At 40.7% G+C, this 23733-nt stretch overlaps 1 protein-coding gene and 1 long non-coding RNA gene across 3 annotated transcripts; both read left to right on the top strand.

Annotated features, from left to right (window-relative positions):
- Window positions 1-4316: 4316 nt before the first annotated feature.
- Window positions 4317-15377, top strand: DUT (deoxyuridine triphosphatase). 2 transcript variants are annotated; one of them, XM_010998628.3, is made up of 7 exons: window positions 4317-4429; window positions 5464-5605; window positions 7517-7608; window positions 9300-9344; window positions 14034-14108; window positions 14275-14345; window positions 15252-15377. In XM_010998628.3, the coding sequence occupies exons 1-7, from the start codon at window positions 4405-4407 to the stop codon at window positions 15306-15308; spliced, it is 507 nt and encodes a 168-aa protein (XP_010996930.1). In that variant the 5' UTR covers window positions 4317-4404; the 3' UTR covers window positions 15309-15377. The 2 variants fall into 2 exon arrangements, with proteins under 2 accessions (XP_010996930.1, XP_031308963.1); XM_031453103.2 differs by lacking the exon at window positions 4317-4429 and adding an exon at window positions 4565-4949.
- A 4349-nt stretch (window positions 15378-19726) lies between these two features.
- Window positions 19727-23504, top strand: LOC116153330 (uncharacterized). The gene is made up of 3 exons (XR_004137049.2): window positions 19727-20087; window positions 21249-21312; window positions 23378-23504. It is a non-coding gene; the product is annotated as an uncharacterized LOC116153330 (long non-coding RNA).
- The last annotated feature ends 229 nt before the right edge of the window (window positions 23505-23733 follow it).

Here is a 23733-nt window from a genome sequence, read left to right as displayed (position 1 = left end):
GACCAAATTATTTTAAAAGAATGAACTTCTAGAGATAGTCATACATATGTACTTCTTACTGAAATCGATCTGCCTGTTCTTTCCCATCTCCCTTATTCCAGTCACCCTTCTACAAAAGATAGGCAGACGTCTCACCTATCTTCAGGCTTACTTCGGTGCTTGTCCTCGGTGTAAAAACTCCGGGCTTGAAACAAAGAACTTCTAAATTTTGGTACCAGAACCCAAAGTATGGTTTCTGTCCTTTTTTGGCTAGTACATATTTCTAGTAAAGGTGAACTGTGTCATGATAAATGAGCTATTTTGGCCCACTTTGGAATGTTCTGAATTCAGCTACAGAATTCTGCAGTTACGGGGAATTATGACACTTTTCCATTAACATTCTCGCCTCTTTCATTCCTAAATGATTGTCAAAGAATGCACTGCCTCTGAGCAAGAGTTCAAGAGCTCTGTTCAAACTAAGAAAGTTCACCTACTGGAGAAAGTCTCTACAGGAAGTTTGGGCAAAAGGTCAGTAATCCCAGACGGAGGTCTGAGATGCAGGAAGAAAAGCAGAGAAAGTGCTAAAAGTCTGTGTAAACATTTTTTTTAAATGACTGTAAAAAGCAGTAATAACAATACTTATTGAGATTCCAAGAAAAGACATATTTAAAATACTAGACAATAATAGTATATATGCCAAAAGAAGAATTAATGGAGTTGAAGCATTCTAAAGTCTTTGTGTTATCCAGGAGAAAGATAATAATTTTGTTTCAGATGTTCGATACTGATGAATTAAGCATGCATGTTTTAATTTATCTAAAACAACAGGATCAGAGAATAAAACTTCTAAATTAGTAGAGGGAAAAGTGAAATAATTAAATTAATTTATATAAAATGAATAGCAAAATAATAAAATTTAAAAGGCAAGAAGGGGTAAAAAGAAACACAGAGCATTTGAAGGGAACCCAAATTAAGATAGACTTAAATTCATTATGGAGCTTACATGTTAGTGGAGGAAACATATAACTAACAAGTGAAATGAATAAATATGTACATAATTTCATGTAGCAGTATGCCATGAAGAAAAAATCAAATAGCATAAAGCATTCATTGGTGCTTAGGAGAAGTCCTTTTTAGATAAAGGAAGATGTGAGAGAGAGAGGAAGCAAGAGTCTAAGGCTTTTTATACTGAGCAAGTGAAGAGATGAAAAGAGACAGAAAGAGTGACATCGAGTGAGGTGGGAGGAAAACCAGAGTGCGGCCCGATGAAGAAGGGTTTCAACAAGGAGGGCGTGATCAACTGAAACTAGGAGTTCCTCGTTAATTTTCTACACACATCTTTCCCAGACTTGGAGAAACACAGCCAGCAGCAGGCTCATTACTAAGAAGAGCTGTCATAGTCCCATTAGGCACAGATAAACCAACGGAGTGGCTGAGTGCAAGGACTGTGAAGCCAGACTACCTGAAGTTGAATCCTGGCTCCACCTCTTTCTGGTTGTGAGCTGTGTGGTCTCAGGCAAACTATTTAACATCTCTGTGCTCTGTGGTTTCCCCATCTGTAAAATGGGGATGATAATGATAGCACTTGTTTTCTCTGCTTGTTGTGATTAGTGTATATTTATAAAGCTCTTAGAATATGCCTGGTATAAAGTAATCATCCTGTATGTCTTTGTTAAAGAGAGAAAAATCCCTAAATGGCAAAGATAGGAAGGACAACTGTGCTTGTAAAGAATGGACTTGCATTCTCAGTAGGTTCACACTGGCACAAGACGTAAGTAATTACATTATCAGCATGACTGATAGGGTAATTATATCCTGATAAATAAAAAAACCTACAGCTGGAACACATCTAGTTCTCCTTTACTGTAGTATCTTGAATTTAAAGTATATTTTCATATCAAATTATATTTCAATTGTCACAAGGAATGTCCTATTAACTGCTTACTGGTTGAGACCCCTAACCTGTTACTCTTTTCCAGGTGAATGTTGCCCTTTTCTCTTTTCAATCTAAAATAAACTCAGATGAAAAGTGACAAGAATAAACACTTTCAGTATCCATAGTAACAGAAGAAACAGCCAAATACTTTCTTGGTGCTAAGTATTACAAGGAACCAAACAAATCATCTTTGTGCAAAACACTGAAGTAGGTGCTTTGAAGGGTTCATAAAAGTTTATGATGCTTATTAATGTGAAAGATAAAATGCATGTAGTTGAGATGATTACACAATGGGAGTATATGGCTAATGAATGATATGGTAAGTGTTATAAAAGATAAGGCAGAGCTCACCACTGGTTGTAAGGAAGTTTCATGAATGAAGTGAGATTTCTGTCTGGGTTTGGGTAAAGGGAGACATTACAGTCATTAACAGTTTAGGATATGCAAAAACTCAGACTAAATTTAATACAAACTTCCTTAGGAAATTACTAGAGAAAGTACTTCAGCAAAATGAGGAAGTAAATTAAGAGGAAACTAGGTCCATAAAACCAGGGCTCCAATATAAGACAAGGGCAAAGGGAAGTCCCAGGATGACAGCTATTCAGCAGGACTAGAGGGTCACTTGCACAGACTGGAGCAAGAGAACAGAGGAGGGAGGAAGGGGGAAATGGAACTGACAGGGATTAAAGTATCAGTGTTTCATCTGGTGTGATGGATGTTCAAGGTACAGGATCCCCTGGAACATTTGGAGAAAACAAGCAATGGGTGAATCAAAAACACCATTACCAATAAAGACAAACGGGAAAACAAGGCCATTATTAACTTGAGGGGGACAGGTATAACAAAAGGAAATAATCATATATTACTTGCGTCAACAGTCAATATTTACATAGTTGTGATAAAGTAAACACTAACTCCTGACTCAGACAAAAAAATTGTTACAAAACTATTGGCAGAATCGAGTGGGGAGGGTGGTTGAGACTCAATCCTTGACTACTCTAATTCAGAAGATAATTTCTATGCCATTTAAAAAATAAATAGCAACATACAATTTACAAACAGGGAGGTAAATTGCAATAGAATGAGCAAAAAAAAAAAAAAAAAAGTTGGAAGTATTGCCCCTGAGGAGTTTTGGGGGAGGGTGTTTGTGGACGGGCCGGAAAGGGATTGATGTGTTTCACCACAGCCCTTGAAAAAGCATTATAGGGGAAAAAAATCTATGATTAAAAATTAAAGAAGTGGAAAGAAAAATCAGAAGGGTTTGAGAAATGATCATATGCCGGGTCCTAATGGACTAGGCAGCGAGCTTTCTTAGCATGTCATTCATTCATATAACAAATAGTTATCAAGCACCAGCAAGGGTCAGGCACTAAGCTAGGCCCCATGAATACAATGGTGAATGAAGACACATTTGGTCCCTGATTTCTCGGAGCTCATGTCTACTAGAACAAATAGACAATGAAAAAGAAAATAAATACATAAAAGAAATACAGATTGTAGTAACAAGTGGCACAAAGAGGAAAAAAACAAAAACCTGAGTGCTGTGATAGAAAACAGTGGTGAGGGAAAGACAGGGCAGTTACTTCATTAAATTCAGTTTGTTAGAGGTCTTTCTGAGATGAGTTGAAACTTAAAACACATGGAGCATAAACAAGGAAGGATGTATACAGGCTCCCAGGCAGGAAAGTCACCTGGTGAGTCTAGAGACCGTTAGAAAGCCACTGCGGCCAGGAGCACCAGGGGTGAGCCAGATGATGGCTCTAGAACACGTTGAAGAAGAGGGCCCAGATCATGCTACTCTAGGTGTAACTTTGGGAAGCCCCCAGAGCATAGATATTTAAAGCCATGGGATAAGAGTGTAGAGAGCATAACTCATAACCTCACCTAGAGGAATTCCAACATTTAATTGGGGAAGCTAGTACAGGAAACTGAAAAGGTAGGGCCTCTAAGAAAAGGCCCATCAAGGAAGTCTAAAAACTTCCCCAACAATACCCTCATATTTTCATTCCTCATTTTTCTAAAGCTGCCCTATAATTTGTATTTATTTTGACAAAATGTATTACAAGTTAGTGTTGAGATTTTAACGTCAGTTCCAGAGATAGGTGGAGATATTTTTACTCTAGAAAAATCAACTCACAATTACCTGAAGTTATTTACTCATCCCCATTTTAAGTTATACCAGTGTGGCTCAGCATTTTTGTTCGAATTCCGGTATCACAGCCATAGGAGTCGTCCACTATGCTCCTGTGGGGTCATCCGAAAGAGTGCTAAGATTTTAACTGAGATGTCCCTGCGATTAGCCTGAAGAACCTGTCCTCTGCCCTTTAAGAATAAACAACATTCCGTCTTGCACTGTCTGCGTCGGAAGGAAATCGAACACGCTGCCTGGCCCACCGCCTAGGGCGCAGCACTGAGCACAGAGAGTGTCGCGGGCATGGTGATGCAGTTCCACTGCTTTTGGGGCCCCTGAGGCTAGAACCCGGCGAGTCATGGCCGCGGGAGGCGCCGCCCCAGGTAAATCAGCGAAACGCGGGGCCCGGACCTCGGAAATCAGGGCCAGATGAAAGATAGACAGAGGGAGCCGGACGCAGCCGGAATTCAGCGAGATTCAGGATGCCGAGCGCGCCGCGTTCGGGGAGGGCCCGGGCCTGCGCCAGGCCGAGGGCGGTCGATGCGCCGCCTCCTTGCGCCCCTCGTCAGACGGCGGTGGTTACTGCTTCCGAGGTCATTTGACTGGGGCCGCGTCTTTCGTGTGCGGACCCGGGGCGCGCCTGCAGGAGCTGAGCCAACCTGCGCCCAAACCTGGGGCAAATGACTCCCTTCTGCCCTCGTCCAAAGCTTGGCTACCATTTCCTTCCATCTCTGCTCCGCGTGTTGTTTAACGGCGCGCGCAGCGCAAGGCCGCGGGCGGAGGCCGCAGGGCTCTCCCGGCCGGGCCAGCCCCTGGTGCCCGCCCCGCGGGGAGCCACGCAGCTCGCGGGGCTGCGGCCGCCGTCCAGCGCTCGCAATCTGAGCCAAGGATGCCGCGGCGCCAGTAATGTCGGGGCCCCGGCCGGAAGGACATGCTTTCCAAGGCTTGGGGGGGCTGGGAGCCCAGCCCGCTACCCACGCCCCAGGGCCACAGCGGGGCGGGCGAACTGCCGGGACCCAGGGAAGCCCCTCCGCTTGGGGGCGGGAAAATGGGAGGGCGCGGTGCCCTAGCGGTGCGGGAGCGAGTCCATTCGAGTCCTCTCATGGGGGTGAGAGGGGGCTTTTTATTGTGGGGTGGGGGCGACGCCGTCGAAGCTGCCCCTGACGTTAGGCCCATGCATTGAGTTTGGAAAGCTTTAAAAGGCTCAGTACTTTCAATTCCCAAAGCTTTTTTCCGAGAAGGATTTCCAGCCCCAAATTTGAGTCCCTCCTCCCCTCTCAGCCAGAAGTGTGGGCTCGTCCAGGGGAGGGGGCGGGGCAGGCAGTTGTTGGCGGGAAGTTCAGGATTTTCGTGCCTCTCTTGTTCCGCCTCCTCCTTGTTGCGCTCACTTTCGGTGCTGCCATGCCCTGCTCTCAAGAGACACGAGTCGTCTCCCCCAGCAAGCGGCCCCGGCCTGCCGCGGAGGAGGGCGGCATACGGCTCCGCTTTGCCCGGCTCTCGGAGCACGCCACCGCCCCGACCAAGGGGTCCGGGCGCGCCGCGGGCTATGACCTGTACAGGTGAGTGGGGGCCCTGACTGCCCGCGCCCCGAGGAAGGCCGGCCCGGGCGCAGAGGCTGAGAAGGCCGCCTTCTGTCCCGCCATCCCTACCCCTCGCGGAGAAGTCCCAGTTCCCGAGGGGTAGAGCTCTCAGGTTAGCTTACATTCCGCCCTTCTGACACAACTTGAAACAGTCCCTTAAAAGTACAGAAACAGACGCTATTTTGCTTTATGTAGGGTTTCCGTCTTTTTTTTTTTAAATGTTGAACATTAAAATTTTCCTCTTTATCGTAAATTCAGTACGGATTTTGGCAGAGTGTGGGATGGTAAATAAATGTCCGCCCAGGTGTTATTTATTCTGCAACATTTATTGTACCTTCTCTAAGTGGAAGGTAGAGATAAATAAGGCCCACCTTGATCTTCAAGGAGTGGCCTGAGAGTGATGCCGTAATCATAGAAAGAAAGGCCATGGTGGGAGACTAGGTTCTTAGGTAATAAGATACCTAAGAAAGATTAACGAACACTGCTTTTACCTTAAAGGGTTAGTAAAATTTCTCTGTGTGTCCATATTTAATTCGCTCCAAGGACTGGAAATTTCCAAAAGGGTCTGAATATGAAAAACAGGAATGTTGGTAATACAACCACATTCTCTTTTGTACAGCACTTTACCTGTACTAAAAAACTGCCCCATGTGCAACTTTATTTAATATTCACAGCAATCCTGAAGTAGCTAAGTGTTACTGTTTACAGATGTGGGAGTTTGTGAAGAGATGAACTGATTGCCCAAGGGCTTGAATATAATAGGATTTTTGACCCTGAATTCAGTGCTTCCCCTCCCCGCCCTTGACTACTGTCCCCAGTTCTTAGAATCATTAAGGTAGGTGAAAAGTGATACTGGGGGGAGCAGGTGTTTATTACATGACTAAATCCCAAGCCTAAGGATTTATTTTCAAGCGTCCCAGGTGATTCTAATGTGAGAACCACTGGTCTAAGTCATAAGTACAGGAGGAGGGAGTATGTGATGATAGTGGGAGGAAAGAAAGAAAAAAAGTAAGGTATAGACTTGCAGCTGAAAGGGTTACAGTTCAGCCCCTTAGTTTTCATGAATAAAAGTAGACTCATGAAGACTGACTACACCGTATCTGGGCACCGTTGTAAGTCTTCGGAGAGACTTTAAGATACTTTATAAGCATCCTCCTAATAAACAGGTGATTTTCTGTACACTGAAATAGACATGGAAATAACTGGTCTCTTCAAATAAATTAGAGTTGTAACTATTTCAAGACGGGAAATTCCGATGACAAAAGTAGAAATAGCACTGCTTTACTTGTCTTTACTAAGGGCTCCAGAGTAACTTCCAGTTCTGCTTATTGTAAAATTTTAAATTTCTATCAAGGAGGGGGCTACCGTAATGGAAGCACTTGCTGGGTGGACCTTAGAGAATCAGTTGCTCGGTAGCGTCCATCTCCAGGGATTCACAGTGGTCCGCGCTCTCCCCCAGCCAGTGAAGTTTATGGCCATTGCTTAGTAAGTTTGGTAAACTACCAAGAATCAGAACAGATGCAACACAGCTGTCCCTCCCTCTGCTTATGTTGTCCATCCATTTTCTCCCTTACTTCTGCATGTTTTCCCTAGTCACTTAGAGGATTGTTGTGAGAATAAAATGAGTTACACAAAGTAATTAGAACGGTGCCTGGCACATAGAGCTTAATAAATGTTAGCTCTTATCTATCCTTCTTTCTTGGTTCTTTATTATGGAGCATATTCCTTTTAATCTGCCTCTCATCCCCCCCCCCCCACTAAATAAAAATAGTGCCAATAAAATTTTGTTCAGGGGAGAAAACATTTACATGTTGTGACCTCCTTCACCAAAAAATGCACAGAGAATTACTATGTCTAAATACCAGTTGTTCTCTTTCAATATTTTCCTAGTGCCTACGATTACACAGTACCACCCATGGAGAAGGCCCTTGTGAAAACCGACATTCAGATAGCTCTTCCTTCTGGGTGCTACGGGAGAGTAGGTAAGTGATTTAAGACACAGGTACCTGAGTCAAGCTCTTCTTTCGTGATAAGTTCTTTCATCTTAGTTTTGTTTGGGGTATAAGTGAGGGAAGGGATACTGCTCGGCCTGTGTCCTAAAGTAAAGATGTGCCACCTGTGGTGGCAGCTGCAGCTATTTGAAAACTTCACGGATCAGCTTTTGCCTCCATCGCTGCTTTTTTTTTTTTTTTTCCTCTCTGATTCCTTACTTAAGATTTTAGGAGCTTCATGTTGGCCCAGGAGGTTGTTCTCACGACTGCTCACTGTGAGAAGAGCTGAAAATATAGATGATTTTTAGCTGTCTCACCACCAACTCCCCCATGAAGGGTCAGATTGCATATGAAGTCAGATTTCTTTGTGAAGACAGTGATGAGAATGGTTAATATTTGTTATACAAGAAAAAAGAGGCAGGCTTAGGGTAAGGGCTCATGGCATTTGATATCAGGAGAGTAAAGTTTCTGACTCCTGTTGGTCGCAGAGTGTTTCAGGCCCCTCAGCCTCCCCTGCTTTGGGTGTCCTCCCACGGCTGTGTCGGGTAAGGGGTGCTTGTTCAGTGCACTAGAGGGAAGCTCCTTGCCGGGGGTGGAGAGAGGACGAAATGCAGTGCAAGCCAACAGGGCTGCCTTCTCTGCAGCATGTCAGTTGTCACTGCAGAGAGAGTTTAAAACTTCTTTTCAAGAGCAATAATTACTTGCTGACTAACTTCAGAGTAAAGATAAAGGAACAAATGGAACTGTGATCCCTAAGGGAAATCTTGTTAACCATGAGTCTGGGAACTGCTAATACTCCAGCCTTTACAAGAAAACTGAGAGGCGCTCTCTCCATCTGTTTTTGGCAGCATTGACTACATCCTCATTGTATTTTGGAGGGGGAAATTAGGAGATGGGGGTGAACTAACAGGGAAGGAATAGCTTTTGTTTACAAAGTGCCTGACTTAAGTTATTCTGGAATAAAAGACTAGAAGCTAAGATAATTTAATGATAGGCCTGATGTTCAAGTCAGCAAGAATAAGGTATAAACTTAGCTTTTAATTTTTTGTTTTAAAGAATAAAAAGCATAGTGGAATTGAGTTGTTAAGGTTTAGTTTTTGGCATTTTGCTTAACTGTTAGGCCTTTTTATCTTACTCTGGTTCATTTGTTTCAGAGACCTGTCTTGGCCTCTGAGTCATAAGCAGGAGTCTCAAGTTCAGGCTCATCTCTGCTACTCTTTGGTTGGGTCCATGCCTGTCTCTCCGCCTTCTTCCCATCCACATTGCTACTCAGATCTCCCATCTTAAAACAAAAGTCCTCTCCCTCAGCCCGGCGTCACTGTCAGCTCCCGCCCTCCATCTGTGCCCAGACTTCTGCGCAGAGTTTTTCTACGACTGCCCTCGCTTGTTCACCTTTGAGTTCACTGCAGCAGTCCATGGCTCCACCACCACAGATCTGCAGTTGCCTTGATGTCATAATAAGTGGTTTAAGTTGGTTTTGAATTAAGCTTCGTCAAATTTTTTAAACTGGTTTTTCTTGCTTTGGTAATACAGTGTGATAAATAGATTCTTTAATTCAGAACGGTCTGCTAAGATTAAGATACAGATATATAGGAGATGAGAGTGATGTGCTTAGATTGTGTTGATTATATCCGATATTGCCCTTCCCTCCTAAAATAGCTAATTGCTCCTTTGTTTTGCAGCTCCACGTTCAGGCTTGGCTGCAAAACACTTCATAGATGTGGGAGGTAATACATTTTCATTTGTATTCTGTAAATATTTGCAAGTATTTACTTTGTTTTTGCTTAAGAGGTAATAATCAAATGACAAATTTTATCTTTATCCTCAAGAAAAGGAAATGACTTTTGTCTTGCCTTTTAGAAATTTCTATCTCTGAAGTAATAGACACTTGTGATAGAGTGTCAAATGCTATTTGCTTATGTCTAATTTTTAATGACCATTATGTGAAATTGAAATGCATGTTATTTTATTAATAAGCTCACTAGGCACTATCTGATTGATAGAATTTTTGCCTTGGTTTGGGAATAATCAGCATTTAGTCCAAAAGTGACTCTATTTATAGAAGACAGTTTGCTATTATAAGGGAAGGTAAAGCTTTTATATCATTATTTAAGTAATCGTAGTGAGTGCTTCACTAACGGGAAATCTTGGCCCTCTGATAAGTGGGTATGCTAGATTCTCCACCTCCTGCCATTTCTACAAAGCTACTGACAAAACTGGCTCAGAGATGAGCCTAAGTTGACACGTTAAAAACTGGAATCTCCACCCATGTGATTCCTATCCTCTTGTTCTTCCACTGCAGGTAAATGCTGTGGATCACCCTGCCTCATTCCCCCCACCAGGAGAGCACTGTCCTGAGTTAGCTCACTGTTAACCTACTTACGCTTCAGGGGTTCAGCACCAGCTGAGGCCTGTCCCTGCACCGTCTCCCCTTGGTGTCACTAGGTGGTGCTGTGGGGCAAGACGGGAGCCCAAAAGTAGTTCTTAGGGACTAAAGAGATGCTGAGTGTGACATGGCAGGGATGGACAGCCCTCTGGGGTTGAGGATTGCCTGGGCTCAGTTGTGCTTGACTTCCAAAAATACTTTTACAAGGCCAAGCATGGTCATATAGGACTATTACTAAAGGATCCAAAAGACTGTATATATTTTTAAATAAATTTCAAAGACTTGTGAAAGGAACAACTGGATTTGGGTCCCAGCTTGGTCACTAACTAGCTAGGTATTACTCAGCTTTTCTGAGCCTCAGTTTCCTCATCTGTAAAATGAAAATTATTGTGCCTGCCTCTGAAGGGTGGGGGGATTGAATCACATTGTATCTAAAGCATCTAACACTGCTTGGCATGTACTTCCAGTCCCCTAGGGACTTCTCAGATTTTTTTTTTTTTTTTCTTACGTGGAAATTTTTTCCCCTAACTTTGTTACTTTTGCTCTGTTTAAAACAACCCTCTGAAAAAAAAATTCATGTAAAAGAAATGGAAAGTTAGTTTGCCTGGTGGTTGGTGTGGTATTATTTATACAATCACATTGTGGTGTGTTCTTGGATGCAGAGTATCTTAAAAATGTCTCTTAGGCACAAGGTTTATCATAGTTGGCCATAGTTTTTATTTCAGAAGAGGGATGTTGTTAGAATTCCCAGGCTGTAAATAAGGGTCAAAGGGAAAAGTTGAGTATGCAGGATTCCGTTCAGAATTCACATCTGGTAGGTGTGGATACTTTTCACTAAAGAAGGTTTCCAACAAATGACATGCCAAAGTCTTGACACAGTAAAACTTTTGCCTCAAGTTAGTTAATCACTCTGCCAGTTCCAATGCATGATTTTTCCAGTGATAACTTCAAAATACTTTCTGCTTTCTCATGAAGAGAAGTACCCCTGATGTTTATGTCCCTGATGTAGAAAAGGAATGTCTTGGGTTTTTCTTGAAAGTCAGTTTGCCTTTGAGTAGTAACAAATGAACTTGGAACTATTGGATTTTTTTTTTATACTGTTGGCATTCATGCTTTAAAAAAAGTATTAAGGGTCCTTTTTTTTTCTGCCATACATTTTAATTGACTTCAGACGACTTCATTTCTTTCAGTTAAGAATTTTTCACATTTCTGTGTGCCAGCATAAAAGCATAAAATCCAGGTAGATCACTTGGCTTTGCAGAATTCAAGACACCCAACCATATGAGTGTGACAGGACTACTATACAGATACATAGCAAAGGACTTTGCAGAAAGGGAGTGTTATTTGTATTGTAGAAGATACCATCAAGTAAACAAGGAAATACTTGCAAGTCACATGAAAAAGAATTAAATCCCCAAACAGATAAGAAAAAAGAACATAAGCAAAATACAGAAGAGGACATGCAAATGTGCAATGAACATACAGAGGAAAGAAGTCCAGCCTCGGTAGTCATGAGGAAAAAGCAAATAAAACCATGAGATACCATTTTTTACTCATTATGTTGGCCAGATTTAAAAAGATTGCTTCTATCTGTCAAGGACTTTGGATGTGGGCATTCTTAACTATTGCTGACAGAAGTGTGAATTACTGCACCTTTTTGCAACATTATTTAGCAATATTCGTTAAAATTTAAAAGATACACACCCTTTGGCCCAGGAAAGTGCTTTTTTGAAACTATTTGATGAGAGTCAAAAGCACTCATACATTAGGACGTATGTAAAGGGCTGCTTTGTTTATTATAGTGAAAATGTGAAAACAACTTGAATGTCTGATGCTTTGTAAGAGGATAGTTACATAGAAATAATGGTGTTGTATTTCCATATCTTGGATCTAAAAGAATGACAAAGATTTAGATATATTACTCTCAAAGGCTATCTATGATATTTTAGGTAGAAAAGAAATAGGTAAACTACGTTACTGTAACATTGGTGACCTGAGGAAGGGTCAGGGAACATTATTGGCTTTTACTTCATATGTGTTTATACTATTTGGGTAATCCAAACATTTTCTAGTGAAATAGGAAGAAGAGTTCAGAAGGCAATCAGTCCACACTGTCCTTGTAAGTGAGGGCCAGGCTGTACTTCAACACTCCCGCGTGACAATGCCAAGGCCTCCTGTGGTCATTTGTCCCAGCATGGAATGACCTACTACCGACTGGTTTCTTCCTTAGCTCTGCTCTGAGTTGTCCCTGCAGCTGAAACTTTCTACATATAGATAATATAGAAAACAGCTGGTGCCATCTTTATATCCATTCTTTCAATACATACTAAGGACTAATTTAACCGTCAACTGGCAGTGGGGAAAGATGCCAGGCTTCAGTATTCTTTGAATTGGTCAAAGTTTTATTGCTGTACAACCAAGAAAGAATAGACTGTTTCCTTCAGTCTAGACATGATATGAACCACTTCCCCCAATTTTATATTCACCCTTTTCACTGTTAAAAATGTGTTTATCTTTAATTCAAACTCTTAAAAGTGTTACGGCAGGAACCTTTTAAGAAGTGCTTAAGTTCAGTTTCACTTATCCCCAGTAATTCATTCATAAAGCTCAGGGGTTCATTTAACCTTTGACTGTAATCCACTGGAAAATTCTAAAATGTTGGTTTTTCTGAGTATTTTTCCCCATGGTGGAACTTTTAAAAATTTTTGCTTTTTTTTTTTTCCTATATGAGAAAATTGAAAGAGAATGCTTACCTTTGTTCTGAGAAAGAAAAAAAAATTCTTTCAGTTGATCTTAAAATAATCGTGAGTCTGACCAACCTGCATTAGTACCTATTCAGCTGTATTCCTGATTCTTTTTTTTTTCTTTTTCAATTCTTTGATAAGAGTTTTTTTTTGTTTTTTTTTTTTAAGAGGCAGGGTGTTAATAAGGTGTAAGATATGACATGGAGCTACATTTGATTAGACTCACATGAATCCTATCCAGGATTTTATAAACAGAGAAGGAATTAACCTGTGTTGGCATGAGGGGTTGGAGAGGATAGGGGAGTGACTGCTAATGGGTGGGGGGGGTTCTTTTTGGGGTAATGAAAATGTTCTAAAATTGATTGTGGTCATGTTTGCCCAACTCTGAATATGCTAAAAACTATTAAATTGTGAATTATGTCTCAATATTAGAAAAAGGAAATGAGAAGGCCTGGTGCACCTATATTATCTGTGCTTGTGTTTATGGAAATGTTTTAGATTCCTGGCCCAAAGATAGACACTTAACAAGTCTGGTAAATGTACTTCTCTGGGCCAAGGCCGGGCTCTGGCTCCAGTTTCTCTCCTGCAAAGATTTGCTGCCCTTGTGTTTGCGATCTCAAACAGCGACTAATTCTCAAAGTGGACTCATTATTACGCTATGTGCTAATGTCTTCTGAGAGAGCATGCTCTAAGAAAGGATGGTGGCTCAGATTAAAAGGAGAGGAAGAATGGGAACTAAACAGTTCAGCTCCATTTTTATTATAAAAATGGAATGTTCTGATATTTGCTAGACTGCTGCTTAACAATGTCAGCATTGACTTATTCCTCTGCAGATCTTCAGGCTTTTTGACATTTTTATTTATGACTCAATCATATTTCAATCTGGATATTAGCAGGAAGCTGCTACCAGGAAAAGCCTTTAAAACCCAAATCATAATTTTCTCCTAGCCGTTTTGGCAGGTGTGCAGCAGACAGACAGTAGGTTTGGAGAGAGCAATTTAGGATAACTCGTCTGAGACGCTAAGTGCCCACTCTCAGTTTAGAGTAAGAAATGGTCACCATTTGTAAGGATGGCAGGTTGGAATATTAGGACCATTTTCTAAATTCTCTTTATTTGCATTTTGGTAATATCTCTTAGATTTGAGGCTTTGTGCAGTATCAGAGCAAGATTCACATGTTGTAAGGATAAAAGTCTCAGAGCTGCATAAGGATGATTTTGAAGTAATCATACACCCTTAGTGTTTTGGTACCATAAACCAAGCTAATATTATTTTTATTTCCTCCAGCTGGTGTCATAGATGAAGATTATAGAGGAAATGTTGGTGTTGTACTATTTAATTTTGGCAAAGAAAAGTTTGAAGGTATGTTAAATACATATGGTCACATAAATGCAGTGAGATTTCCAGGTAATGTATGTCTAAATAACACATACTAACACCTATATTCTCATTGTATGGTACAAGACAGGATTTAGAGAATGCATCAATAAAATATGAGGAATAAATTGTTTTTTTTTTTCCTTTGAAGTCAAAAAGGGTGATCGAATTGCACAGCTCATTTGTGAACGGATTTTTTACCCAGAAATAGAGGAAGTTCAAGTAAGTATCATAAAAGCTGAGTAGGGAATAAATGATGTAACATCTTGAGTGAAAGAAAAATAAAATTTTGAGAATTTAATATGCTATTTGTAACTAAATACAGCTCTACCTCAACTTAACAATGAGATTATGTCCCAATAAATCCATCGTAAATTGAAAATATCATAAGTTGAAAATATTAATATACCTAACCTTCTGAACATCATAGCTTGGCCTGTTCTACTTTAAATGTGCTCAGAACACATTAGCCTAGAGTTGGACAGAATCATCTAACACAAAGTCTGTTTTATAATGAAGTGCTGACTATCTTATGTAACTTATTGAACACTGTACTGCAAGTGAACAGCAGAATGGCTGTATGAGCACAGACTGGTTGTAAGTGCATCAGTGGTTTACCCTCGTGATGGCGTGGCTGACTGGCAGCTGCAGCTCACAGACTTCACCCAGCATCGCAAGGGTGTCATGCCGCATATCACTAGCCCAGGAAAATGTCAAAAGTCAAAGCACAGTTTTTACTGAATGCATATCCCTTTCACACTATCATAACATTGAAAAATCATAGTCAGACCATCTGTAGTGGAATATGTGACTAGTCCTATTTTAAGCAATATTAAAATCTTAGTTTAGAACTCCTTGAAATGTTTTCCATAGCTGTTATATAGCATTGCTTTGGATAATAAACCATTTAAATATGCTGTGAAATTCTGTTCCCTTAGCTTTTTTGAAAATTATTTAATACTTTAATTTATGGAACTTTTAAAAACATTTTGTTTTCTTTCTGTAATCTCCTTTTTGAAAAAAAAAATGGTATAGCACAGATAAAAGTCCTACAAATTAGGAGCTGGAGAGAACTGGAAGAGGATCTGAAGTTAACTGCATGGCTTACTCCCCTTTGTGTCTTTTCAGGTGTTAGATGACACTGAAAGGGGCTCAGGAGGTTTTGGTTCCACTGGAAAGAATTAAAATTTATGCCAAGAACAAAAAATGAGAAAATGTACTTTTTCCTTCAAAATAAAAACTTTGCTTAAAGTGTCTTGGTGTTTTGTACTTCTGTAAACTTAATAGCTTCTAAAAATATTTGGTTCTCTTATGATCAAGGAAAGGGTGCCTCTGCTGAGATTGCATAGAAATTTAACTTTCCTGTGTTTTTCTGCAGTTGATTGTTACATGAATCTGTGGTGACCTCATGCAGTTTCTTTTTTTTTTTAATTAAATGCACATCAATTACAGATCCCCCAAGAAACCTGTATTAAAGTTATTTCTGGTTCTTCCCTTCTCATCATTGGTCTAAAAAATGTTTTTTAAACTTAAGATTCTTTGTGAGGCTGGGAAGAAGATCATTCTCAGTTTTTGTTTTGCTTTTTTAATATGTTTTTATTGAAGTATAGTCAGTTTACAATGTTGTGTCAGTTTCTGGTGTACAGCACAATACTTCAGTCATATAGGAACATACATATATTTGTTTTCATATTCTTTTTCACCATAAGTTATTACAAGATATTGAATATAGTTCCCTGTGTATATGGTATAAGTTTGTTTTATCTACTTGATGTATATTAGTATCTGCAAATCTCAAACTCCATTTATTCCTCCCCCCATAACCATAAGTTTGTTTTCTATGTTAGTCTGTTTCTGTTTTGTAAATAAGTTTGTCTTTTTTTTTTTTTAATTTAGATTACACATATAAGTGATAGCATATGGTGTTTTGTTTTTTTTTCCTCTCTTTCTCACCTCACCTAGAATGACAATCTCCAGGTCCATCCATGTTACTGCAAATGGCATTATTTTATTTTTTATGGCTGAGTAGTATTCCTTTGTATAAATATACCACAACTTCTTTATCCAGTCATCTGTCAGTGGACATTTAGGTTGTTTCCATGTCTTGGCTATTGTATATCATGCTGCTATGAACATTGGGGTGCATGTATCTTTTGGAATTAAGGTTCCCTCTGGATATATGCCCAGGAGTGGGATTCCTGAATCATAAGGTAAGTGTACTTTTAGTCTTGAGGAATCTCCATATTGTTTTCCATAATGGCTGCACCAAACTGCATTCCCACCAACAGTGTAGAAAGGTTTCCTTTTCTCCACACCCTCTCCAGCATTTATGGTTCGTGGACTTTTGAATGATGGCCATCTGACTGGTGTGAGGTGGCATTGGGACCAGGGTCTGGTGTGGAGACCCCTTTATCCTGGGACATGGGGCACAGCTGGAAAGGTGGCTGCCCCCTTGCTCGTCGTGCATCTTACGTTCGTGGGGAATCTGGTGCTAAACCATTCGTAGGCCTGCTTCTAGGTCAGAATTTCATAGGTGGCAGAGGAGCCCCCTTGCAATTTGTTGAAGTTGTGGATTTGCATTTCTCTGATAATTAGCGATATTGAGCGTTTTTTCATGTGCCTGTTGGCCATTTGTATGTCTTCATTTGGAGAATTGTTTAGATCTACCCATTTTTGTATTGGGTTTGTTTTTTTAAGTTGTATGAGCTGTTCATATATTCTGGAAATTAAGCCCTTGTCAGTCTCATCTTTTGCAAAAATTTTTTCCCATTCCATCAGTTGTTTTGTTTTGCTTATGGTTTCTATTGCTGGGGTAGATTGTCCTAGGAGAACATTGCTGAGATGTATGATCAGTTTATTTTTTTATTTTTAGTTCAGTTTTTTTGGTTTTTTTTTTTAACTTTCCTTTTTGGTAGACCTCAGGTTGACTGATAGAGCTGTATTTGTGAAAGGAAATGTAACTTGGAATTTCCAATTGGTATGTTCTCAATTTCTTTCTCTCAAGTAAATATGTGAGTTTCCCTCACTGTAGTAGCAGTAATAGGCTGTATCTAAGAAAATATGCAATTTAATAGGGATAAAATGGATGTAATGAGGTGTGCTTAGGCCACTGGGTGTGTCCAAGTACCTTTGAGTATGTCTAAGTAGCATGAATTAGCTTGACTAACATCTTTTGCAAACTTCTTAGTGTTCTTTCCTTTTCTGCATTTCCCAGACCCTTTTGCACCAGGGCTTTGGGGGTTACCTAGGCTTTGTCAATCAGACAGATGCACTAGAGTGAGACTCCAGAGGCATCTTTGTGCAGGGATGGGTCATACAGATGGAGTGCTTCTGGGCTGGCAGCTCCCTAGGCCACCTAGTTCTTGGAAGCACAGACTAGAGTTTGTTTCTTCTGTCCATTCAGTGATTCTCTAGGCCATTTGATACCCTGCAGTGTAGAATTTTACATTACTTTGGAAATGTAACTGGGTCACAATTCATTAGTCATGAAATCAACTCAGTGGGTCATAACTAGCATTTTTAAAAATTGAATAGAAAAAAAGCAGAGGACAACATGTCAGATGGGTAAACATGTGAAGCTTATTTGAATTACATATTTATGCGTGTGTGTACTGCATCATGGTATAAATCACTTATGAAGCCAGTAAAATTTAAGTAAATCCTTTTCTGCTTAACTAGCCAGAGTGGATTCTGTTCTCTGATCTGTGACCAATACATAGTAACAGTTGACTGAGAACAAAGCATGATGTGACTACCAAGAGATGTGGCCTGAGCTTACGCTGTTAACCCTAAGTCCACTATATTCACGTTTACAAATTTCTTTCTCATCGCATACCTGTGGGAGAATGGATAAAACACTCTTTTTATAGGTGACAAAAGTAGGCTCAGAGACATTCAGTAACCTGCTTAACATTTCAGCTTACGAAGAACAGTGTTAAAACTCAGGTCCTACAGCTTCAAAGCCCATGTTATTTGCCGTATCTTCAGTCTCCCAAGTGGTACAATATAGAATGGAAGAGATAGTTAATGAAAATCCTCTGGTTCATACCAGGAATATATTTCCATCTGGGTACCACACTTAAAGGAAGATGCTTAGGTCTGAAGCTACTCTACAGGTAGAGGCTTGGAATGATATCCATGAGGGTTAGATGAAAGACTGGGGGTTTGGAGAAGAATTTGCTGCAATGGGAGGAATGTCTGGGGAGGGCCTGGCTAGAGAAGGGGCCTAGGATGTGATAGATGTTCTTAGATTCTAAGGATTCAGAAAAGAAATTAGGCTTGTCACACGTGACCTGAAGGACTGAAGCTAGCGTCAGTGGGTTTAATCTATAGAAGATAGTGGCTGTGATATAATAGAAAAAATATATATTGGTCTCTGACCGCCGTTCCTGGCACAGAGCTCCTAAAGCCCTTGTAATTTCGTGGGTGATTAGAGTGTCTTGTTCTAACAGGGTGACTGGGTGGGCCCCTGGATGAGGGCCGGTCACCAGAAAGACCAAGCCATGATTAGAAGCTTAGAATTTTCAGCCCCTCCCCCATTCTCCTGTGACGGAAGAAGGGCTGAAAATGGAATTAATGATGGGTCATTCCTACGTGATGAAGGCCCCATAAAATCCCCAAAAGAACAGGGCTTGGAGAGCTCACAGGTTGGTGAGCACATGGAGGTGCTGGGAGGGTGGTGTATCCAGACAGGGAGTGGCAACTGCCCCTTTGTACATATCTTGCCCTGGGTTTTCATCTGTATTCTTTATCATATTCTTTCATTTAAAAAAAAAAAAAGCTGGTAAACATAAGTGTTTTCCTGAGTTCTGTGAGCTGCTTTAGCAAATTAATTGAACCAAGGAGGGAGGGTCTTTGGAACGTGTCATCTGTAGCTGGTGAGAAGCCCAGGTGATGACCTGGGCCTGCGGCTGGGGTCGGAAGTGTGTGTGTGTTGGGGTGGGAGGGGGTCGGTGGGGGAGGGTCAGTCTTATGGAACTGAGCCTTTAACCTGTGGTATCTGAGGCTGTCTCCAAGTACACAGTGTCAGCATTGAGTCAATTTGCACAGAATCGCTTGGTGTGGGAAAAAGGCACCACACATTTGACAACCAGAAGTGAACTGTTTTATGTGATTAGTAAGGGAGACTCACGGGGAAGAAAGACATAGGAGGGAAGAACTGGGTTTTCCCCTACAGAGGAAGGGAAAAAAAAAGCTATCTTTCCTTAACAGTGGCATAGGGCAGAGTCATGGAACTCCTCTAAAACACCAGAGAAAATGCAGATGCCATATGGAGAATGCAAAACAAACAAAAAAAAGCAAATGCCATGTGGAAGAGTACAGTACAGTCGGGCTGGGATTATTGGAGACATTTTCTGTTACATTTGCAAAGTTTGAATATTTTACAGTATTTTTACTTTGTTTTATTATGAAATGTAACATTTAGAAAAGTGTGTAAGACAAGTGGATGGTACAGTGAGTAACTACAGATCAGGAACACCTAAGTAGTGGTCTGCACTGGTTTTCTAGGTGGTGGGATCCTGTGTTCATAAGGCTTGGCCCCTGAGCTCATTTCAGCTTTGCCTTATTTCAATCAGCTAGATTTGGTCGGTAGCAAAGGAAAACCAGAGAGCATCACTTTATTAGGGCATGTCTTCCTTTCCACTAGAAAGTAAACCGGTTTTTACTGATGGCCAAAGAGAGGCATTTTCACATGCAGGGCTGCACTTTATGATTATCAGTTTACTACAAATTGAACAGCAATGACCATTTCATCCGTCTCTTCCCAGGCTGGAACCAGGCAGTCTTCCTCTCCGTTGACACGTCTGCCTCACTTACTAGCAATGCCCACTGTCCACTCCTGCCCTTGGTATACATCAGAAGAGAAGTAATGAGGGGGACTCCTACAAACCAATCTGATGCTCCATCCGTTCATTTACGTTGGTAGCTGTCTGCAGAAGAAGCTGCGGACTAGTATTCAAACAGGTGACCTAGCTGGATTGGGTGGGGGACGGTGAAGCCTAAGGTTTGAATTTCCAAGGATCTTCCCAACCCCTGGATTTCCTGCTTCATGACCATCTCCATCCTACTGGAGATGGCAAAAGATTATTTCCTCAAGTTCATTTTCTATCTTATTAAAGAAGGCTAAGATATGTAGGTACTTGGAGTTTTGTATTTAGGATTAATGGACCTTGGACTTAATTGGCATAATTACGTGATTATAGAGTCCAAGTTGTCAAATAAAGCATTCTCAGCAGGGCTTCTGCCTGCCCCAATCCTCTGGCTTTGACCATCCCCAAATCACACTTGGTCCTGTTTCTCACTTGCCCTTCTTCCCCGCCTGCATCTTCGGCTCCAGCAGTGGTCCCTGATAGGAGGATACCAACAGTCCCCCAGCTCCCTTTCCCTACTGCGAACCTCTACTACACACCCTAAGTAATGGTGATAGACTGTCAGTCACAAGAATTGCTGATTACAGAGGATAGGAATCATCTGGGCCAAAATTCAATGATAATTTTAGTAATATTTGTAGACTCAGTATCCCTGGATATACAGGAAGTTTTACATGTAAAACTCATGCTAAGAGGCATGTAATCACTCAAGTAAAGACAATACTGTGATCTTTGATCAGGCATTTGGAGCCATTTTGTCTTCTGCTTATTAATCTAAAGTATACTATTTTACATAACTGACTTGATCCTTTTAGCTGAAAAATACTCTCTAGTATTGTATCATCATCCTAAGAAGAGAGGTGAGGTGACGTGAGGAGGAACATCTCAAAGCGGAAATAAAATACCTTTTGCTAAAAAGACACACCATTGAGAGATGGATTATGTGCAGTGTTTTGACATTGCTCTGTTCCTTATTGAAAAGAGAATGAGAAAAGGGAAATATGTGAATGAAACTCAATTTTTCACCAAGGGAATTGTCTTAAGTATATGAAGAAAAACAAAAATATATTTAAAATGGTCTCCCCTTATTAGCAACTAAACATTGTTGAGTTGGGAGAATTTTTAAAGATCCAAGAGGTCTCCTAAAGAAAATATTTAATAGCTATGAAAGTAAGATTATAGAGAGAATTTAAGATTAAAAAATTATTAAATTATGTCTTGGTTTGATTCTAATTTTTTAAAATGGGTTTTACAGATGAGTAAAGAAAACTGGAAGAATATATTCCAAAATAATGCCTCTCTGGCTGTTCCAATTGCTGGTAATTTTTTTCTTTTTTGCATTATCAGTATTTTAACTTTTTTTTTAGCATGTAAACTACATTATTTGGATAAGAAAAGCACTTAAAATTTTATGATAAACTACCTTTGTTTAATTTTGATTACATTTACTATTTATTGAATATTTTAATATTGAAAATATGTGGGAAAATTATGACTATAAATTATAAGTTTTGAAGAAAAAAATATACAAGTTGGTCAAATGGAAAAACACTAGCTTGGGGAATTTTAGACCTAAGTTTAAGTTCTGCTCTTTTACTAACTAAAAGATCTTGAGTAAATAAAATAACTTTACAGCTCCTCAATTTTCTTAGCATAAAAGTAAGGACAGTGCATCAGATAATCTCCAGGGTCCCTTCCTCTCTTCTGTTCCATTTAGTGAATCTTATGGCTGCGGTGAACTACTGCCACCTGGTGGCAGTTATCTAAAATAAGGGGCCTATGTTTAAGGTACAAAATCACCAGCATGAATTCACTCATGCTTCTAATTGCCTGCTATCTGTGTGCTGGGCAAGTGCCAGCACCATCATTCATTAAGTTCAGTGTTTTCCTAGATGATATAGATGAGACAACTATGCTAGCTGCATGACCTTGAGGACATCATTTAACTACTCTTGAGTCTATCTTTCCATCTGAAAAATAAAGATGATAATATCCACCTTATGTTATTATAACATTTAGAGTTGATGGATGTAAAGTATCTCATAGTCCACGGTGAAGAATATTTGGTCAATAAATGGTAGCAATTATGTTCAGGAAGGTAACCATCCAGTAGGGGAATAAGACAAATATAGAAATCTGTGCATTATGTGATATGCCCTGAAAATACAAAGAAGGCACAGGGCATATTCAGAAAATGGCAAAGCCAAAGTTCAAATAGACTGGAGTGTAAAGGACATGTAGGAAACTGCTGGCCACTATTATGGAACTGCAGGTTGCCGGTTCACTCTGCAGGGTCCGAAACGCCAGAGAAGAAATGGCCAGCTGTGGAAGAGTTTGGGGCAAAGAGTAACATCCCCAGAGCTGAGCTTCAGGAATATTGATATTAATCTGATGTCTGCGACAGTGAGGTTAAAAGGCCATCGCCAAAACAGCCAGGTAATGGGCACAGAAGATGGCAGAAGAAAGATGGATGGGAATGATACTGAGAAGCTGCAAAAACAAAAGTGACCTAACACATTGTTAGATTACAAATGAACTGCCTGTGTCTAAGGGAGGCTGAGATGTGTTTGGGACCATGAACCCAATCAAACCAAAGCAATCGTAGGGCAAGGCTCCAGGGTTTCTGATTCGGGGTCTAACACCCTGTCTCCACCCAGGAAGGATGTTAACCCACTTTTGCACTCAGGTGTGAACACTGAACCAAATCTGAGGTTGGCCTTCTCATCACACACTATACAATTAGATAGGGAAAAAAAAAAAAACCTTTGGTAACTCATTTCTAAGGTGCCAGGGACTAGAGGGGAACTATTATGACAAAAGACTCTTCTTCATGTCCAACCACTTTGAGTATTAGAAAGGGCATTATACTTAGAGGAAAATAAAATCCCAAGTGTGCCCCATTCTGTGGGATTTATAATGACTTAACTTTAAGTTGACATGAAATATTTTTTTTTTCTGGCATCTTAGAGAAGCAGGCAATTTCAGAGGGGGTGTTCTGACAAACAGCAGCATGGATCAGGACAAATGACAGGAGGCTCTCATGAGATATACTTTGTCTAGAGCAAAGGCAAATAATGATATAATCCCCTGCAGCTGTATGTTTGGAATGGCAACATAGGGAAAATAATATGAGAGCAAGACTAATGTTATCTTGGGGGTCCTGTCAGATGGGGAGAGTAGGGTAATTCCATGATATGTGCAGTAGTATGGCTCAGAAAGAGAAGGTGCCCGTTGACTAAGACTGTGTTTGATTATCATAAATGAGAGGAAACACTTTTTCATAGTCAGAAAAATCAATCTGCAGTCAAAGAAGAGAAGCCGTTTGATGATAAGGCAATAAAAACTTCAAAGGGTAACTTAAAAATGTTTCCTAATTCTTTTCAGCCTGAACTTATCCCCGTGCCGTCTCACGCTGTCTGCCAGTTCTTTCACTGGAATATGTTACCCAGTCTCCTTGGAATCATTGCCGGGTCTCCTTGGAATGGAAACTGTGTCCGACTCCAGGGGTGAGTAGGAGGGAAAATGGTGCTGGCAGAAGGAGAGGAAGTGTTTTTTCAATTTAGAGCCAGAAGTGAGGGCTGACATTGTCTCGCATGTGTCTGGGGACAATGGCACATGCCAGTGGTAACACGTCCACTTTTCCGAGCCCCTCGCTCAGAGGCTTTGGCAAGTGGCTGCGGAAGCCACAGTACCGTCTCCCTCCCCACCCCCAAATCTCTGAGCCCCTTTCCTCCTTCTAG

Source organism: Camelus dromedarius, chromosome 5, assembly GCF_036321535.1.
Source record: "Camelus dromedarius isolate mCamDro1 chromosome 5, mCamDro1.pat, whole genome shotgun sequence".
NCBI classification, from domain to species: Eukaryota; Metazoa; Chordata; class Mammalia; order Artiodactyla; family Camelidae; genus Camelus; species Camelus dromedarius.
This window is presented reverse-complemented; position numbering and strand designations above follow the sequence as displayed.